General features: G+C 42.6%; 1 protein-coding gene across 1 annotated transcript in view; it reads left to right on the top strand.

The window, feature by feature from the left end:
- The window catches only part of CLSTN3 (calsyntenin 3), a 108,922-nt gene extending 94,573 nt beyond the window's left edge, over positions 1–14,349 (top strand). The window contains exons 15-18 of the mRNA XM_086932954.1: positions 3,815–3,960; positions 5,308–5,443; positions 9,323–9,501; positions 14,061–14,349. Coding sequence (XP_086789080.1) covers positions 3,815–3,960; positions 5,308–5,443; positions 9,323–9,501; positions 14,061–14,204 — 605 coding nt within the window. The 3' untranslated portion in view covers positions 14,205–14,349. The remainder of the gene's footprint in view (positions 1–3,814; positions 3,961–5,307; positions 5,444–9,322; positions 9,502–14,060) is intronic.
- The last annotated feature ends 5,525 nt before the right edge of the window (positions 14,350–19,874 follow it).

Here is a 19,874-nt window from a genome sequence, read left to right as displayed (position 1 = left end):
ATGTTAGAGTATGTGATAGTGTCTCTAGCTGCACTCACTCAGGCTTAGGATCCATGCTATAGTGTGTGATAGGTAGTGTCTACAGCTGCACTGACTCAGGGGCATGGTTTATGCTATAGCACCTGTTAGACTCGAGCTGCACTGACTCGGGGGTAGGATCCATTCTAGAGTATGTGATAGTATCTCCAGCTGCACTCACTCAGGGGTGTATACTAGAGTATGTGATAGTCTCCAGCTGCACTCACTCAGGGGTCCATGCTAGAGTATGTGATAGTATGTCCAGCTGCAGTCACTCAGGGGTCTATGCCAGAGTATGTGATAGCATCTCCAGCTGCACTCACTCAGGGGTCTATGCTAGAGTATGTGACAGTATCTCCAGCTGCACTCACTCAGGGGTCCATGCTAGAGTATGTGATAATATGTCCAGCTGCAGTCACTCAGGGGTCTATGCTAGAGTATGTGATAGCATCTCTAGCTGCACTCACTCAGGGGTCTATGCTAGAGTATGTGATCGTATCTCCAGCTGCACTCACTCAAGGGTCCATTCTAGAGTATGTGATAGTATCTCCAGCTGCAGTCACTCAGGGGTCCATTCTAGAGTATGTGATAGTATCTCCAGCCAGCTGCACTCACTCAGGGGTCCATGCTAGAGTATGTGATAGTATCTCCAGCTGCAATCACTCAGGGGTCCATGCTAGAGTATGTGATAGTATCTCCAGCTGCAGTCACTCAGGGGTCCATGCTAGAGTATGTGATAGTATGTCCAGCTGCAGTCACTCAGGGGTCCATGCTAGAGTATGTGATAGTATCTCCAGCTGCAGTCACTCAGGGGTCCATGCTAGAGTATGTGATGGTATCTCCAGCTGCACTCCCTCAGGGGTCCATGCTAGAGTATGTGATAGTATCTCCAGCTGCACTCCCTCAGGGGTCCATGCTAGAGTATGTGATAGTATCTCTAGCTGCAGTCACTCAGGGGTCCATGCTAGAGTATGTGATGGTATCTCCAGCTGCACTCCCTCAGGGGTCCATGCTAGAGTATGTGATAGTATCTCCAGCTGCAGTCACTCAGGGGTCCATGCTAGAGTATGTGATAGTATCTCCAGCTGCACTCCCTCAGGGGTCCATGCTAGAGTATGTGATAGTATCTCCAGCTGCAGTCACTCAGGGGTCCATGCTAGAGTATGTGATAGTATCTCCAGCTGCAGTCACTCTGAGGTCCATGCTAGAGTATGTGATAGTATCTCCAGCTGCACTAACTCAGGGGTCCATGCTAGAGTATGTGATAGTATCTCCAGCTGCACTCACTCAGGGGTCCATGCTAGAGTATGTGATAGTATCTCCAGCTGCAGTCACTCAGGGGTCCATGCTAGAGTATGTGATAGTATGTCCAGCTGCAGTCACTCAGGGGTCCATGCTAGAGTATGTGATAGTATCTCCAGCTGCAGTCACTCAGGGGTCTATGCTAGAGTATGTGATAGTATCTCCAGCTGCAGTCACTCAGGGGTCCATGCTAGAGTATGTGATAGTATCTCCAGCTGCAGTCACTCAGGGGTCCATGCTAGAGTATGTGATAGTATCTCCAGCTGCACTCACTCAGGGCTCCTTGCTAGAGTATGTGATAGAATCTCCAGCTGCACTCACTCAGGGGTCCATGCTAGAGTATGTGATCGTATCTCCAGCTGCAGTCACTCAGGGGGTCTATGTTAGAGTATGTGATAGTGTCTCTAGCTGCACTCACTCAGGCTTAGGATCCATGCTATAGTGTGTGATAGGTAGTGTCTACAGCTGCACTGACTCAGGGGCATGGTTTATGCTATAGCACCTGTTAGACTCGAGCTGCACTGACTCGGGGGTAGGATCCATTCTATAGTATGTGACAGTATCTCCAGCTGCACTCACTCAGGGGTGTATGCTAGAGTATGTGATAGTATCTCCAGCTGCACTCACTCAGGGGTGTATACTAGAGTATGTGATAGTCTCCAGCTGCACTCACTCAGGGGTCCATGCTAGAGTATGTGATAGTATGTCCAGCTGCAGTCACTCAGGGGTCTATGCTAGAGTATGTGATAGCATCTCCAGCTGCACTCACTCAGGGGTCTATGCTAGAGTATGTGACAGTATCTCCAGCTGCACTCACTCAGGGGTCCATGCTAGAGTATGTGATAGTATGTCCAGCTGCAGTCACTCAGGGGTCTATGCTAGAGTATGTGATAACATCTCCAGCTGCACTCACTCAGGGGTATATGCTAGAGTATGTGATAGTATCTCTAGCTGCACTCACTCAGGGGTCTATGCTAGAGTATGTGATCGTATCTCCAGCTGCACTCACTCAGGGGTCCATTCTAGAGTATGTGATAGTATCTCCAGCTGCAGTCACTCAGGGGTCCATGCTAGAGTATGTGATAGTATGTCCAGCTGCACTCCCTCAGGGGTCCATGCTAGAGTATGTGATAGTATCTCTAGCTGCAGTCACTCAGGGGTCCATGCTAGAGTATGTGATAGTATCTCTAGCTGCACTCACTCAGGGGTCTATGCTAGAGTATGTGATCGTATCTCCAGCTGCAGTCACTCAGGGGTCCATGCTAGAGTATGTGATAGTGTCTCCATCTGCAGTCACTCAGGGGTCTATGCTAGAGTATGTGATAGTATCTCTAGCTGCACTCACTCAGGGGTCTATGCTAGAGTATGTGATCGTATCTCCAGCTGCACTCACTCAGGGGTCCATGCTAGAGTATGTGATAGTATCTCCAGCTGCACTCACTCGGGGCAGGGTGTATGCTAGAGTATGTGATAGTATCTCCAGCTCCAGTCACTCAGGGTCAGGGTCTGTGCTATAACATGGGTTGAAATTTCCAGCTGTGCTCACTCAGGGACTAGCGATACCACAGGGGGTGATGGACAAAGCGTTTGAGCAATTCAAACACCCACCCCCAGTCAACTGATCTGGGTTTAATCCATCATCATTCTTTAGCTCACTCCACTACCCCAGTTCAGACATATGCAAATCAGTCGGACCCTGTACCTCATGGGAACAGTCCAGCCCGAAATCAAGCTATCCTGGCTTATGAGGGCTGAAACTGGTCCTAGGATGCTTGTTTCCAGTCTAGGGAGGGCCTGGCTTGGCAGTTCGGGCTGGACTGTTCCCATGGGGCACAGATTCAAGAGTGATTTGCATATGGCTGGGTACCAACTGGAATGGCATGGTGAGCGAAAAAACGATGGATTTAGGCCCAGATCTCTGTACTGGGATGAATGTATGATATTGTTCTGCATTCTGTCCATCAACTGTTGTTTTTGCATTTGTCACCCCGAGTGGGACGGGTATGCTCAGACGTGAGTCCCATGCTCTCCATGCCACTGGAATCAAGCTATCCTGGCTGATGAGGGCTGAAAGCCCGAAACCGGTCCTAGTATGCTTGTTTCCAGTCCAGGGAGGACCTGGCTTGGCAGTTGGGGCTGGACTGTTCCCATGGGGCAGAGGGTCAAGACTGATTTGCATATGGATGGGTACAAACTGGAATGGCATGGTGAGCAAAAAAACGATGGATTTAGGCCCTGATCTCTCTACTGGGGTGAATGTATGACATTGTTCTGCATTCTGTCCATCAACTGTTGTTTTTGCACTCAGAGACTAGGTCAAGGCTTTAGTATGTGATAGAATCACCAGCGCCACTCACATAAAGGCACGGTTCAGAATTTTTTGGAACGTGTCAGTCATGATTTTCTCTCAGCAAGAAGATTCTCCAGCTGACAATGAAGGAGTCAAGGTCGCCTGTTTCTCATACAGTGTCTGCCTTTCTTTTCCTATTTCCAGGTGTGGAGACTATAGCGGTCTATGAGGAGATTTTGAGGCAGGTGCGCTACCATATCAGCCATGGGGTGGCGCTGTACGAGAGGAAGTTCCACCTATCCTGCACTGAGATGAACGGTCGGTACTCCAGCAACGAGTTTACAGTTGAGGTACTTTCCAAAAATCTGTGATACTAATAATGATGAGGGAGTGGCAAAGAGGTGGGAACAAGCTTTATCAGAAGAGCATTGGGTGTGAGAGGGCAGAAAGCCAGTGATGAATGTGCATGCAGACTGAACGCCCTTCTGGATGTGGGGGGGAGGGGGAATTCCTCTAGGACTGTGTCCCATTGGATGAGTGATTTAAGCATAATTGTTCTGAAGTTGTTTCTCTAATTGAGGCATCTGAGATCAAGGCAATATCATGCTGGATTCACTAAATGGTTCATCCATAAAATTCCAGATGGTGGTTTAGGTTTGCCGGATGGCCATTCTGTTGGTGCAGCCATAAGGTCAGTAAGGCAGACATTTCAGTTGGTTCATCCAGGCAGGCCCAAGTTAAGGCCAGTGCATATGGTCAGTCATGCAGCTCAGGATGATGGACAGTAAAGATGGGCGAGACATACATAATAACGCGGTAGGCCACGCTAGGGTGCCAGCCATGCAGGTCAAAATAAGGGACATCCCTGTATTTCAGCCAGGCATGTCTGGATGACACATCTCCCTTGGTTCACGAATGCAAGTCATCAAGGTAGACTTCTTTGTTGATCCTGCTATGAGAATCAGGATGAAGGCCAGTGCAGATTTTTTAAAGATAAAGGCCACTCCATCCCTGAGGGCTCAGTTATGGAGGTGAGGTTTGTGGACCTTGTGCAGGCGGCAGCCAGCCAGGTCAGCTTGCGATACATCTCGGATAGTTTAACAATGTATGGCATAAACCTCTAGGCCAACCACCAAGGTTTAAGCGCGTAGATAGCTCTTGCCTTCAAACCTCACCAGCTAATCATGGTTTCCCAGAGGAAAGCTGGCATGCAAATCTTGAGATTTCCCGACTGCCTTTTACGGTCCTCAAGGACTTGACCGTAGTGAGCTGTACATACCAAATGTCTCTATAGGGCTCTCGAATTGTGCAAGAAAGCAGCCAGGGAGTGTGGCCAGCACAATTCACAAGTAATAGTGGGTGCTGCTGCTGATAGCCGTGCTTGATGGCAGGTTTTTGGATTAATGCAATCCTTACAGGTTTAAATCCTGCCAGGTTGACGCACCATGTCACTCTCCAGAGGACCATACAATGTATACTACTGAGTTTGGTAACAATAATAACTTGTTACATAGAGCCAGGCACTGCCTTGGGATGAACGTGTGCTCGCCAATGATATTTTACATTATGTTTAGTAATATCAGTGAAATGGGAGGGAACTGAAACTCAACTAACTTGAAAAACAAATTCTGTAGCGTAATCCCCTCTCTTCGTCCATTACCTCATCCCTTTCACCCGTCTCTCTTTTGCCTCTGCAGGTGAACGTTCTTCATAGTATGAACCGAATTGCCCACCCGAACCACATGATGTCTGCCCAGCAATTCGTACACGGTGGTCATCAACTGCCCCCTGAGCTCTCCGGACACAATCTGGCAAGCACTCACCGCAACTCCAGTACGTGATCGGGGCACGAGAACTGCAGGGTGCAGGGATGGGGATGGCGGTACTATGTACTGGCCTGCAAGTGAGGATGGAATCCTCCTACAGGTTGGATTCGTTGGCGTCTATGGGGCATGTGGTATCCCAAGGGAGGTATGTTGATTTTGGCTCATTTGTATGAGACGGAGTCCTCGGTGAGGTTTGGAGTCGGGAACTACTGGTGACGTGCTGCCCTAGGGGAGAGTTGGTGTAGGTGTCTCCTCTTTGTGATGTGGTGTCCTCCATGGAACAAGCTATTCTGGGGTATTGGTAGTCTCCTCCAGGTGGCATTTGATCCTAGTGGAGGATTGAGTAGGTGGTGTGGTGGGTTATGTGTCGAAGGAGAGGTTTGAAGCATGTGTCTCTTCTGGGTGCCATGGTAAAGTAGTAGAGGTTTGGAGTATGTGTTTCCTCTAGGTGATGTTTAGTCCTGGAGAAAGTTTCAGAAGACTTCTCCACTAGATGATGTTGTGCCACAAGGGTGGGTTTCAATAGGGGTCTCCTTTAGGTGAGATGGTGTCATTGGATTCAAAGGGATGGCTAGTGAAAGTGTTACGGTGTCTTAGGAGAGGTTTGGAGTCTTGATCTCTTAGAGGGTCCTAAGGATGGGTGGGAGGAAATGGGCAAATTTTGCATTCCGCAGAGAACGCAGAATTGCCATAAATTCTGCGATCCGCTGCTTCGCAGAATTTTTTGCTTGTTCGCTCTTTCAAAATGCGTGTTTGGGAGATATTTCCACCCGAGCTCGCAAACAGCGTTCGCCAACAGGAAACAAGCCTTGCGAACGGGCGGAACAAGCAATTCCGCGCGTTCGCGGAACTCTGCGTGCTCGCAGAGATTTTTTACCGTTTTGCGAAGCTTTGCGTAGCGCGACTACGCAAATTCCGCCCACCCCTAGTTATCAGTAGGTGTCTCCCCTAGGTGATGTTATGTCCTAGGGGAAGCTTAAAGCAGATGTCTCCTTCATATGACAAAGCATTGTACAGAAGGCTAGAAGCATGTGACTGCTCCAGGTGACATGGAGTCCTAGCGTAGGTTTGGTGTAGGTGTTCCTCTAGGGGATGTTGTGGCCTGGGGAGTGTTTGAGTGGGTGTTCCTTGGAGAAATTATGGCCTGGGGAGTTTTTAGGTCTTTGTCTCCCTCAGGTGATGTGGTGTCCTAAAGGCATCATTTAAGCATGGTATAATTTGAACCATTTTTAAATTGGGATTACTTGCAGCAACAGAATAAAGTCAATATAGCTAGCAAGTGGTTCCCAGTTTTAACAGCATTGGCCATTTTTCCTGCACGTTGGCCATTGCAGGGGTTCTAGGTGCACTCACTGATTTTTGGTCACTTTTGGGAGACTGATGAGTGGTTGATTTGATCGCTTATTTACACAGCACTTTTGATAGTTTGTATTCACACATCTATACCTATTTGGTTGGTTCTTTCTCTGTTTTTCTTTATTTGTTTTGTCACGACAAAGACAGAGTGACCAATGATGAGAAGTGGGTAAACTGACAATACCAGGTCAGGAACCCCCTCGGGTGTTACTACCGCGAGGCGCTCTCTCTTAGTTTTCACACGTTTTTGTTTCACGGGTGGGAATGAGATAAGACCTTTTTAAACATTGTAGCTTGTACACCATGTCCTGCAAATTAGTGTTAAGGATACACTGTTTGAGTAAGAGTATGACCCATTGTGCAACTCTGCCCCAGGCTCGCTTGACATGTTTGTGTTAGTTGGAGGAGGTATTTTGTGTTGAATACTGACTGAGTGGGGGGCCGCCTCCTCCTCCTTAGTATCTTCCCCCTTGAGCTCCTTTTGTTGGTTATTCCTGTATTTGGGAGCCAGGCGTAAACAAGCACTGACAAAGCCAATTAATCTGGTTTGCCTTTTCATTTTTAAGTCCGACCTAATGGCAGACATTTTCAATTTTAAACCAGATCAGTTGGTTTTGTAAAACTGCCAGAACACTGGCTTTGCATTTCAGCAGCAACAAGGCAATAGTAGCACAGGGCTGCCAGACATGCGAATCTTATCATCGTCCCAGCGGCTAAACATGGTTAATATGGACTCCATATGGTATCACCAGCAATCATTTTTTTTATGGAAAGTAAGCAAATAAGTTGTGCACTAAAAATAGCAACAGTATTTTTTAAACAATACATATTAAAGAAAAATAATTGAATGTGACAAAGAGTTTGAGGATTGAGTGTACTTTTCTGACGCAAAATAGTCCCTAATGTTTTCCAATGAAACCACTTACTGGGATGTGGAAAGAAACATGAAACAGCCAATAGCATGAAGTCAGAAGTGTATGCTCATCAAGGGTGTTCCAAGATGCGATTGATCTTGGTATCAAAACAAAGGCGAGTGATCCAAACAATTCAGTGGTTGTAGGGGCTGGCCCAAAGGTCCCTCTATGTATCTGGCAAGCAATAGGTGTTGCTGAGAGACGTGCTGTGAAGCCGGAGCTAAAAAGCATTCCCACCACCATGAGTTTACCAAAACTTAAGGAGTCACAAAAAGTTGGCAGGTACCAATTTCACTGAGCAAAAAGAGTTCTGAAGATAAATACGATCCTTTCTGAAAACCTCTCAATGGCAAATGCAGAGGCCTTTCAATATCAATTGCTTAGTTATTGGAATAAAGGACCTGATTTAGAGTTTGGCAGACAGTTTACTCTGCCACAAATGCAATGCAGTTACCTGTCCATCAAACTCCTGGTCCACCTGTCTCATTTGGAGACTAGAGTACAATAAGCTTTCCGTTGACTGAGCCCCCGTTGCATCCATTGACAGAATCCTTCACAGCCTGATGGAGTTGGGGCCATTGGGGGAGGGCGATACATTTTCCACACTATTTGGGGTGGATGGTGTAATTTCCTTTTTTCTGCCTGTCACCTTCAGGTAAAACCTGGAAGTGAGGGACAGAAAAAAATACATATTAACCCCACACTCTGGGAGGAAACTCCCAGGGTATGGGGTCATTAGTTTTTTTTCTTTTTTAGAGAAAAAATCCTCCTTTGTGAGTTTGTTTCTGCAAAAACAAAAAAATACTAAGGGCCATATTATCAAGAACGGCGATAACATTATCGCCGCTTTAGGCAGGACACTTCCGCTAAAGCAGCGATAAGGGGCTTGATAATATGCCCTTGAGAATTCCAATAGGAGCCCAGGTTTGATGTCCTTCCCACCAGCACCTGGGCTTCTATGGGAATTCTCTTAAGCAGGCCTTCAGATTCTTCCATATTTTGTTGTGTCCTAGTGGTTGTTCTTCACACATGTTGGTAACCTAACAGTTTTTCATGGCTTCAGTGCCCCCTTTTAGAAGACATATCAGACCCAATGTTGGCAGCCGCTGCCATTAATAGCAGACCAAAGGTTGGCATTTGTTGATGTTGGCACGTCTAGGAAACGCCATTTTAGTAGCCATTGACATGAACCAAGAGAAGACATGGCATACCCTTTGATAGCAGGTTGAGTAGACCCTTTGTTGTTGGCCTTGCAGGAGTAAAAAACCCTGGGTTGGCAGTGGTTTGGTGAGCAGAGCACATCAAGTATTGACACGCATAGCATATCTTTTGTTAGTAGTTGGAGGTGAGCATGCATAGTAAATCTTATGTTGTCAGCCTTTGGGAGGAAAAGCAAAACCTGTTTTGACAACACATCATGTTAATAGTACGCCGAGTCTAGCATAGAAGACGTATGTTGGTAGATCCCTATACCTTGGGGCTAAGGACAATATATTGTAAAGTACTGGGTTTCTCACCTTTGCTTGGCTACTAGTAAGAGCTAGGCATTTTTGGTTGTGGGAGTGTTTATATTCCTTCCTAATATTATCTCTATCTCTTTCTCTCTCTCCTCGCAGTGGTCCCCAGTGCAGCCACCATCATCATTGTTGTGTGTGCAGGATTTCTGGCGTTGATGGTGATACTGGGTATTGTCCGTATTCATTCTATCCACCGCCGTGTGGGCTTGGCCGGCGGCAAAGAAAGTGAGATGTTCTGGGACGACTCGGCCCTGACAATCACCGTGAACCCTATGGAGGTAAGGGGAGCATGCACAAATAAGGAAACATCAGAGATTCACATGAATATGCATGTACTGAGAAGAAAACTTATGGTTGGTAATGCTCAAATATGCACACACTCAAAGATATCAGGGACACCGTGATAAACAAGTCCTGAGGTCCCAATTGCTACCAGGCAAAAAACCCTGTTTTGGGTTTACACTTAAGTTTGTTCTAGAAACGAGATTATGAGCTGTGCTGAAACGCAGAAACGTTGAAATCGCATGGCTGTCAGCGTAAATTGTAATATAGAATAACATGCACTATTTGCACTATATAGTTGGGTGCAAATTGGACACTCACTAATTCATTTGGAGATGATTTAATTGAAGTTTACAAATACCAAAACTATGGGAGGGACTTCATAGAACCATACAAATATACAGGATGTAGTAATGATTTCATAGAAGCGTAAAAATATACAAATTCTAGTGGGGATTTCATAGAAGCACGACATATACAGACTCTTGTGGGGATTGAACAGAAGTATACTCATACACAGACTCTAGGGGGATTTCATAGAAGCGTACAAATCTAAGACTCTAGTGGGGATTTCATAGAAGCATACACATATACAGACTCTAGTGGGGATTTAATACAAGCGTTTAAATATACAGATTCTAGTGGGGATTTCATAGAAACATACAAATATGCAGACTAGTAGGGATTTCATAGACACATACAAATATAAGACTCTAGGGGGATTTCATAGAAGCGTACAAATATACAGATTCTAGTGGGTATTTCATAGAAGCGTACAAATATAACACTAGAGGGGGGTTTCATAGAAGTGTACAAATATACAGATTCTAGTGGGGATTTCATAAAAGCGTGCAAATATAAGACTCTAGAGGGATTTCATAGAAGCGTACAAATATACAGATTCTCGTGGGGATTTCATGGAAGTACACACATCTACAGACTCTAGTGGGGATTTCATAGAAGCGTACAAATATAAGACTCTAGAGGGATTTCATAGAAGTGTACAAATATACAGATTCTAGTGGGTATTTCATAGAAGCGTACAAATATAACACTCTAGGAGGATTTCATAGAAGTGTACAAATATACAGATTCTAGTGGGGATTTCATAGAATCATACAAATATACAGATTTGAGTGGGGATTTCCTAGAAGCGTACGCATATACAGATTCTACTGGGGATTTCATAGAAGCATACAAATATACAGATTCTAGTGAGGATTTCATAGAAGCGTACACATATACAGACTAAAGTTGAAATTTCAAAGAAGCGTGCAAATATAAGACTCTAGGTGGATTTCATAGAAGCGTACAAATATACAGATTCTAGTGGGGATTTCATAGAAGCGTACACATATACAGACTGAAGTTGGAATTTCAAAGAAGCGTGCAAGTATAAGACTCTAGAGGGATTTCATAGAAGCGTAAAAATAAAGATTCTTGTGGGGATTTCATAGAAGCGTACACATATACAGATTAAGTGGAGATTTCATAGAAGCATACAAATGTAAGACTCTAGAGGGATTTCATAGAAGCGTTCAAATATAAGACTCTAGTAGGATTTCATAGAAGCATACAAATATACAGATTCTAGTGGGGATTTCATAGAAGCGTACACATATACAGACTGAAGTTGGAATTTTAAAGAAGCGTGCAAGTATAAGACTCTAGAGGGATTTCATAGAAGCGTAAAAATATAGATTCTTGTGGGGATTTCATAGAAGCATACACATATACAGACTCAAGTGGGGATTTCATAGAAGCGTGCAAATATACAGATTAAGTGGAGATTTCATAGAAGCATACAAATGTAAGACTCTAGAGGGATTTCATAGAAGCGTTCAAATATAAGACTCTAGTAGGATTTCATAGAAGCGTACAAATATACAGATTCTAGTGGGGATTTCATGGAAGCGTACACATATACAGACTTAAGTTGGAATTTCAAAGAAGGGTGCAAATATAAGACTCTAGAGGGATTTCATAGAAGTGTGCAAATATACAGATTAAGTGGATATTTCATAGAAGCATACAAATATAAGACTCTAGAGGGATTTCATAGAAGCGTACAAATATAAGACTCTAGTAGGATTTCATAGAAGCGTACAAATATACAGATTCTAGTGGGGATTTCATAGAAGCGTACACATCTACAGACTCTAGTGGGGATTTCATAGAAGCGTACAAATATAAGACTCTAGAGGGATTTCATAGAAGTGTACAAATCTACAGATTGTAGTGGGGATTTCATAGAAGCGTACAAATATAAGACTCTAGAGGGATTTCATAGAAGCGTACAAATATACAGATTCTCGTGGGGATTTCATGGAAGTACACACGTCTACAGACTCTAGTGGGGATTTCATAGAAGCGTATAAATATACAGATTCTAGTGGGTATTTCATAGAAGCGTACAAATATAACACTCTAGGGGGATTTCATAGAAGTGTACAAATATACAGATTCTAGTGGGGATTTCATAGAATAATACAAATATACAGATTCTAGTGGGGATTTCATAGAAGCGTACAAATATACAGATTCTACTGGGGATTTCATAGAAGCATACAAATATACAGATTCTAGTGAGGATTTCATAGAAGCGTACACATATACAGACTAAAGTTGAAATTTCAAAGAAGCGTGCAAATATAAGACTCTAGGTGGATTTCATAGAAGCGTACAAATATACAGATTCTAGTGGGGATTTCATAGAAGCGTACACATATACAGACTGAAGTTGGAATTTCAAAGAAGCTTGCAAAGACTCTAGAGGGATTTCATAGAAGCGTACAAATATAGATTCTTGTGGGGATTTCATAGAAGCATACACATATACAGACTCAAGTGGGGATTTCATAGAAGCGTGCAAATATACAGATTAAGTGGAGATTTCATAGAAGCATACAAATGTAAGACTCTAGAGGGATTTCATAGAAGCGTACAAATATAAGACTCTAGTAGGATTTCATAGAAGCATACAAATATACAGATTCTAGTGGGGATTTCATAGAAGCGTACACATATACAGACTTAAGTTGGAATTTTAAAGAAGCGTGCAACTATAAGACTCTAGAGGGATTTCATAGAAGCGTGCAAATATACAGATTAAGTGGAGATTTCATAGAAGCATACAAATATAAGACTCTAGAAGGATTTCATAGAAGCGTACAAATATAAGACTCTAGTAGGATTTTATAGAAGCGTACAAATATAAGACTGTAAGGATATTTCATAGAGCGCAAAAATAGAAAGATTCTAGTGGGGATTTCATAGAAACATACAAATATAAGACACCAGCGCATATCACATAAAGTCACTTTTATCCTTGTGCAGTCAGCACTTTTCCCCAGTTCGTATACTTGCAGAAACACTTCTTTCCAATCCAAGAGAGTCGCGTTGTGTAGAAAATGCAGTTTTTATTTCTTTTTAAAACACAGTGCTCCACAGCCGACGTGCATTTCGCCCTTCGCGGGCTTCCTCAAGGCTAATTTAAAATGTATAAAGCACTTCAGTAAATAAAGCACAGTCTTGCCACTATGCGTGATTCTTGGTATAAAGTTCACCAAGAGTATAATCAAGTTTACCTGAGCACGTGAATTGTAAGCAGTAATCCTCGTTTTTTATAATCGTGGAGCCATGATAAGTTCCATCGTAAACACCCGAAAACCTCCTCACATCTCCATGAATGTGGACCACTGTGTTTTAAAAAGCAATAAAAACTGCATTTTCTACACAACGCGACTCCCTTGGATTGGAAAGAAGTGTTTCTGCGAGTATACGATTTGGAGAAAAGTGCTGACTGCACATGGATAAAAATGACTTCATGTGATGTGCTCTGGTGTTTTGCTTTTGTTGATGTGACATTCTGCAACGCTGTTGGTGGGTAGAGAGTCCTTTTCTGATGCTTGAGGTGGATAAGCATCTAACACCAAGGTTGCACTCAATATTCAACATTCTTTTCACATTTAGATGAACTCTTTCTACATTAAGGGGAAATGATCTGATGTGCAGATCTGGAATAGCAAATCCACCTTCTTGCGATTTTTATACAAATATAAGACTCTAGGGAGATTTCATAGAAGTGTACAAATACAAGACTTTAGGGGGATTCTATTGGGGATATACTGGTCCATAGATTACCACTGGGCTGATGGTGGTTTTCTGTCAGTGCGGCGGGTGTAATGTCTTCGACTATCATGACAGTGCATTAAAGGGACCTGAACCCTCAGATAGCAATATAGAACAATATTACACATGTTACATATTATGTATTTTTGATATAACATGATGTAGTCATAGATATTAATGCACTTTAGAAAGATTTAGAGCATTTGAGTGTCATCTGGAGTTTAATTTTCATTATTTGCTGTCTGTCATTCAATAAAAATGTTTACTAATTTGATGAATAAATATATATATATAGTACTCTCCTTTATTTCCCTACATATTACGCATTTATTCAGCACATATCACAAACTGAATCACCGTTAATTTTGAAATAATAGGTAGTCATCATATGTTTTGGTCTCCTCATTTTTTAAACCCTCAACAGTCCTACGAGAGCCGCCACGAAACTGAAGGTGTTGGGACAGACAGGGACGAAGCCAGCGACTGTGAGGGCGACCACGTTGATGACGACAGCCAGCAGATTGTGGGAGGCACCAATGGTGGAAGTCACATCCGGCGCCACTACTAGAAAATTATTTAAAAAAAGGAATGCTGCACTCGCCAGCAGAGAGGACCGCCCCACCACAGCTGCGTCTCGTCACCGTGAATGATATTTATTTATTTTTCGTTTCTATAGATTTTTAAATTTATTTATTTATTTATCTATTTATTTTTGGGATTTTTGAGCTGAAGCAAATTTCGATGGGGTCCACCCCAATGAAACCCTCTTGTAAATACCTAAGGGAGAGGGGAAAAATGTCTCCTCCTGCCAAACTTTTCGACCTGCCTGGTAAGAATGTTAGCAGCTTATGTCTGTCATGATGAAACCCTTAACGAGCTTTTGGGGCAATATTCAAAATAATGGAAGTGTTATTGAGGTAAAGGATCCCTCCCTGTAGCATGCTCCTTTTCTTGTCCAGATCCTGCCCCTTCTAAATGGGGGCTTTGACATTGGTGAAGCAAGGCCTTTCTCCCTGTAGCCCACCACCTACATATTTTCAGGTATCCACCCTGCTGTGAAAGCGGGCTCTCCTTAACGGTGAATGAGAGGGCCGTGATAACTCTTCCCTTCCATCACTAATGGCATTATGTGTTCCTTGTTAGCATCTGGTGAGTCTTCGTCCATCTCTCGGTTCTACAGTAATTATCCTCTAGGTCCTTCACTCATCACGTGTTCTTCTTATCCAGTGTTTTATGCCTCCTGTCCACATGGTGCCCTTCATCAGTCACTGCATATTTGACTGGTTGACCGTTTCAGTGTTAACTTTTCCAGGAAAGTCATCAAACAAGGATTTGGGGGGTCGCCTCTCTCAAACATGTTGGTGTTCAAAATTATAATTTCATCTGAATAGTCTTTCACTGTGGCTTACACGTCAAAATCTCTGAATAGCCCTTCGCCATGGATTGCATCTTGTTCATTTTCATGGTTGTTGGCTTATCCTACATCACCTATTCCAGGAGTTCTTAAACCTTAGTTACACCCTTTTCTTTGCCAAGTCTGGTCTAGTTTTTCCATGTTATCCATGCTATACTTCATCACTGAATAGAGCATCTTCTCATGTCTACTAACTTGTTATTTTTTTGCTACTGTTCCAGAAGGTCCTTTTTTGTCACTGATTATCTTTTCAAATACTGTGGTGATTTCTAATGTTAACCATTACAAAGAGGCTCATCACCTGAATATACCTCGTTACTTGAACTTTATCACTTCTAAGGTGTAATACTTTTTTTTTACATCTCAATTTTTGCCTCTTTTTGTCTTACTTCCTTCTTTACAACTTCATTTTTCCATCTCTTTCGCTTGTTTTATTCATTTATTTATTGATTTATGTATTTATTTTATTTCCCCTCCATTTTATCTTTAGAGGGTAACCCCCTTTTTCCTCTCCATTGCTCCTCTTTTCTATTTTTTGGCACCATGCTCCCCCTCTTCTAAAACTTATTTGATTATTTTGTCTATTCTTTTTTTCATCTTTTACAGCTTTGTTCCTACAGGGGTGCCCTCATTTCTCCTTACATTTCCCTTTGCTTTTTCTGAGTTTCATTGCGATTACTTCTCTGGGCTGAGAAAATACTCTCTATATCACTTGGTGTGTGATGCATACACAATCTGCGGCAGGCACTCCACAATTGCTAATGTATCTTTCACTCTCATCATTATGGCTTTTAGTCTACAATGAGTTAACAATTCTTTGCAATGCCCTTTGCCCTTTGCCATTACAAAATGCAAACAAGTCCATAGGTACCATAACTGGAAATGTCTTATCCTTCCTCATGGTTTTTGGCCTTTTTGGTGTAAATGAGGTCTAGCAGGGCATTCTCCACTGATAAAGAGTCCATCTCTCTCCTGGCTGTTGACCTTGTAGAGACCTTCAGCTTGGAACCTGAGAACCATTTTCCCCATTCAAGATGTTCTTAAAGTATTTGCAAGGCTGGTGTAGTGATAAGGAAATTCAGTAGAAAGCCACATAGGCCATCAACTTCTGGAACATACCCGTTTGCTGGTAACAGCATTAAAAAGTGATCACATTGCTTTGGGAACAGTTGTCTAATGGGTATTGGTCACTTTGCAAACTGTTAAGGTTCTAAAACGTTTTACTAAATTCTAAACACTCATCCGACACACCGGTCTTGTTCTATCAGTCTCACCTGAATGCTAGAGACACCCAGGAAATCCCTACTGGCTATCACTCCCTACAATAGAGGGAAATCTCAGAGATGCAACACTCCGCTTTGACCACCCTCGTTCAGGACGAAAGAGTCGACTCAACATCTTTCCCCTTCTGTCTCTTCGTTTTCAGTGGCTGTTCCTAACCCATAGTCCTCCATTGGCCAATTTGTCCCTTTTCCTTTGAGCCTCATGAGATAACTGCCCTTTCTCTGTTATGTTCTTCTTATGCCTCAGAACAAGGTAAACCTGTATGCAATGCCTTGGGTTTCAAGGCATGGGTTAAGGGCTTTTGGGAGGAAGGCTTTATGGTGGGAAAGACATTGGTGGGAGGGAGCAATAAGAGTGAACCAAAAATTAAATCCTTTCGGTTAGATACCTGTTATGATATATATAAATATATATAATTCTCTATTTTTTCAACGTCTTGTCGTAATACTCGTAGCCTGTCTCGTCCCCGTGCGCCATTTTGTTGTGCAAGACTTCACCAGTGTCTCTGTAAAGCTGTCAGTAATAAACAAAATGGTCAGAAAAACAGGATTTTAAGAAAAAGAGAACACTGAGCATATCTGTGCCTCATTTGTGGGTGACAATGTGGGGTAAGCTTGTTGATGTGTGGGAATCTGTAGCTTGTGTCTGTTTTTGTATGTTTATGGGTGTTAATGACTGTTGTCTTGGAGGCAAAGAAATGTAGTCTAGTTCTTAAATTGTCAATTATGGCACCAGTAGTTTCCCTACCTAAGAACATTTTAATGATTCTGCAATATCACATTATCCCCCCTTTCTGCCATTTCTCTTATTTTCCAATGGAGGCAAGAGAGAAGGAGAGAGATAATGCTTCTTTGCATTTGTGGTCTACCTCTTTGAAATGCATTTAATGTGTGTCTCTATATTTGTACGGCGTGCAAGCGTATTTTGTTTGTTTATCTGTACGTGTCTGACCGAAAGAGATCCAGGTAAACATCTTTGAGACGAGTGTGATTTGTTAGCATGTATTAGCAAGAACAATGGTTCCTTTGTAAAAAGTTATTGTAAAAGTGCTATGTAATGGGGAAGGTTTAGAAAGTCCACACCTGTGTACATCTCGTACATGCCTATTGCCTTTACTTAGAAATTAATGTTATGATCAAGGCCACAACATCCATCTTTGTTTCAAACAAGACAGTCAATTTGTCAAACAAGATACATTTTTTATTTCTATATGTTGTTTTGGCTACACTAATCCAGAGAACAACTTGATAAAAAAAGTGAAAAACGGTGTAGTGCAAGTGATTAGTGAATAGTGAATATGATAAGGCGTTGCACAGCACATGATTTGTACATAACAAGACGAGAGTGTTGATTAAACAGGCAAACACTGCCCCGTCCCCTCCCCCCAGCACTGTTTGACTTAGACACAGCAAGGAATAGAGCCCAGTCTCATATATTTATGAAAATGTAGGTATTTGTTCTTCCTGCATATTTGTTAATGGCAGTATCACAACTGTAGATGTTTTTAACTCCATTGAATACTGGTAGAGTAACAACTGATACCCAGAACCCTTTCTCATTTAATGAAGATGTTTCTCGCCCTTTCTGCCTGAGAAAGTTGTTTCCTCTTGCAGTGTTTTTTCTGCTACTTAGAGGTAGAATCCTGAACTCACAATACCAAAATATAATTTCTGGAATGGGAAGGGAACGGGGTAGAAATACCCATAGTTCCCTGTTGTGTGACTCCTCACAGTTTTTTAGAAGGAGAGAGATGTCTAGTGCTAAAGCTGGATGAAAGCTTGACCTCTATACTTGCATTTAGGGTTTTATAGCTGTAAGTATGGAATGGACTTACAACCTCCCATATATATTTTCATGCTTCCCTGGTTATCCTCCCTAGTAACACAGTGCTGACTTTCAAACTTATTTAGCAAAGTGAATATAGGTTGCAACCTTTTCCTTAAAAATGTATTTTGCCGAATGCTGGGAGTCAACTTGTTTACAGCTCACAGTCTTCTGTTTTCTACCTCACAATCTGACAAACAGCTTTTGTAGCACTATATATCAATGTACTCAGTTTGACGTCCGAAACTGCAAATCTGGTTCCCAGCTTGATTTTGTCGCGTGAACAAAAATAATTTGCACATCAAGTTGTAAATGTGTGCAAAGTAAGTAATATGTGTAATATAAATACCATATTGTTCTCCCTCAGATTCAATTCCACCACACATTCTGTATGGGGCATCTATTGCCCTCCAGGTTTACTACTGATGTAACAAGCACTGGCGTTGCCAATAGGTCTCGCAGTAGGAAAGTTGGAGCTATTACAATTGCAAATAACAATGCCTTATATTTTTGTTTACATTTTAAAAACATAAAGGGCTTTGTCATTTACAAAACCAATAGCTCCAACTTTCCTACTGCGAGACCTATTGGCAACGCCAGTGCTTGTTGGAAACAAGGGAGGCACCCCGTGTAGGATCTAGAAGTTGTAGATGTCTTGGGGAGCTTCGTATCAGACTGTAAACTTTCACTGATCTGAGCAAAGGACTTTTGACTGCATTCTCTAGCCCATGCTCAAAGCAAAATATTTTCATTTATTTAAAACTGTCATTGAATCGAAACCAGAAAAACACACATTTCAGATTCAAATCATGTCTATTCTGCATTGCAACAACTCCAATTAATGTAACAAAACTGCATCTATCACTATATCCTCTACATCCACTCTCTCATGCATCCCAAATCCCATACCACTGATATGATCCAAAGCGCTTCAACGCTTCATGAGGATTAGTAAACGCTATAGAAATGCAATTACAATAAAATACAATACAATACAATTTGAGAAGCGAGAGAAAGACCAGCGCTAGCCCGGTCCTGGCTTGCCGTTCAAATAGAAACTCGAGCCATGTTGGAGCCAGACGAGTGGCTGCCTATTTTTATCATAATTGTACATGTGTAATAGGTTTTCTTACATTAGTAGCTCGTTTTAGGCCTATTTATATTTTGTTCCAGGTACAAAGGCTTGCTAGAAGCTAAACAAAATCAAGATTTTCCCTTGTATTGCATGTAAAGAATTTTTCTCAATCTGAAAAACCACCATCGCTTTGCATGTAAGCAATTGTTGAAAAAGGTGTAAAATCGATGTCTTGCATTTATTCCAAGCGTAATGCCTGACTGAATGGTATATTTTTTAACGGCTAGCCCAGCCGTGCGTCAAAGAACAGCTTTGTCTTCCGCCCTTGATGTGGATACACGTCTTTCCTTCCGTTCTTGGAATCGAGGCCTAGTGGCCGAGAGCCATGTAAGGCAAAGTCCGGCGGGAATAAAAGACTGTTTTAGCAGAACGAGGAAAAGCGAATGCCGTCCACACCACCAGTGGAAAAAATATCAATAAACCCCTTCAACGTAAAACTCGAACTGCCCTTGCACTCGCCCTTTTCTGTTTACAACCACAAAGGGGGTTTCAGGTTGTGGACGGCCGTAGGATAGGATTATACTATTCTGGCAGGGGGGTGCAGCTAAAAATAGGCCTGCGGATTGCAGAGCCGCCAGAGG

This window comes from Lissotriton vulgaris, chromosome 7 (genome assembly GCF_964263255.1).
Source record: "Lissotriton vulgaris chromosome 7, aLisVul1.2, whole genome shotgun sequence".
In the NCBI taxonomy this organism is placed as follows: domain Eukaryota; kingdom Metazoa; phylum Chordata; class Amphibia; order Caudata; family Salamandridae; genus Lissotriton; species Lissotriton vulgaris.
The sequence above is the reverse complement of the archived record's forward strand: the minus strand, read 5'-3'. Positions and strand labels throughout refer to the sequence as shown.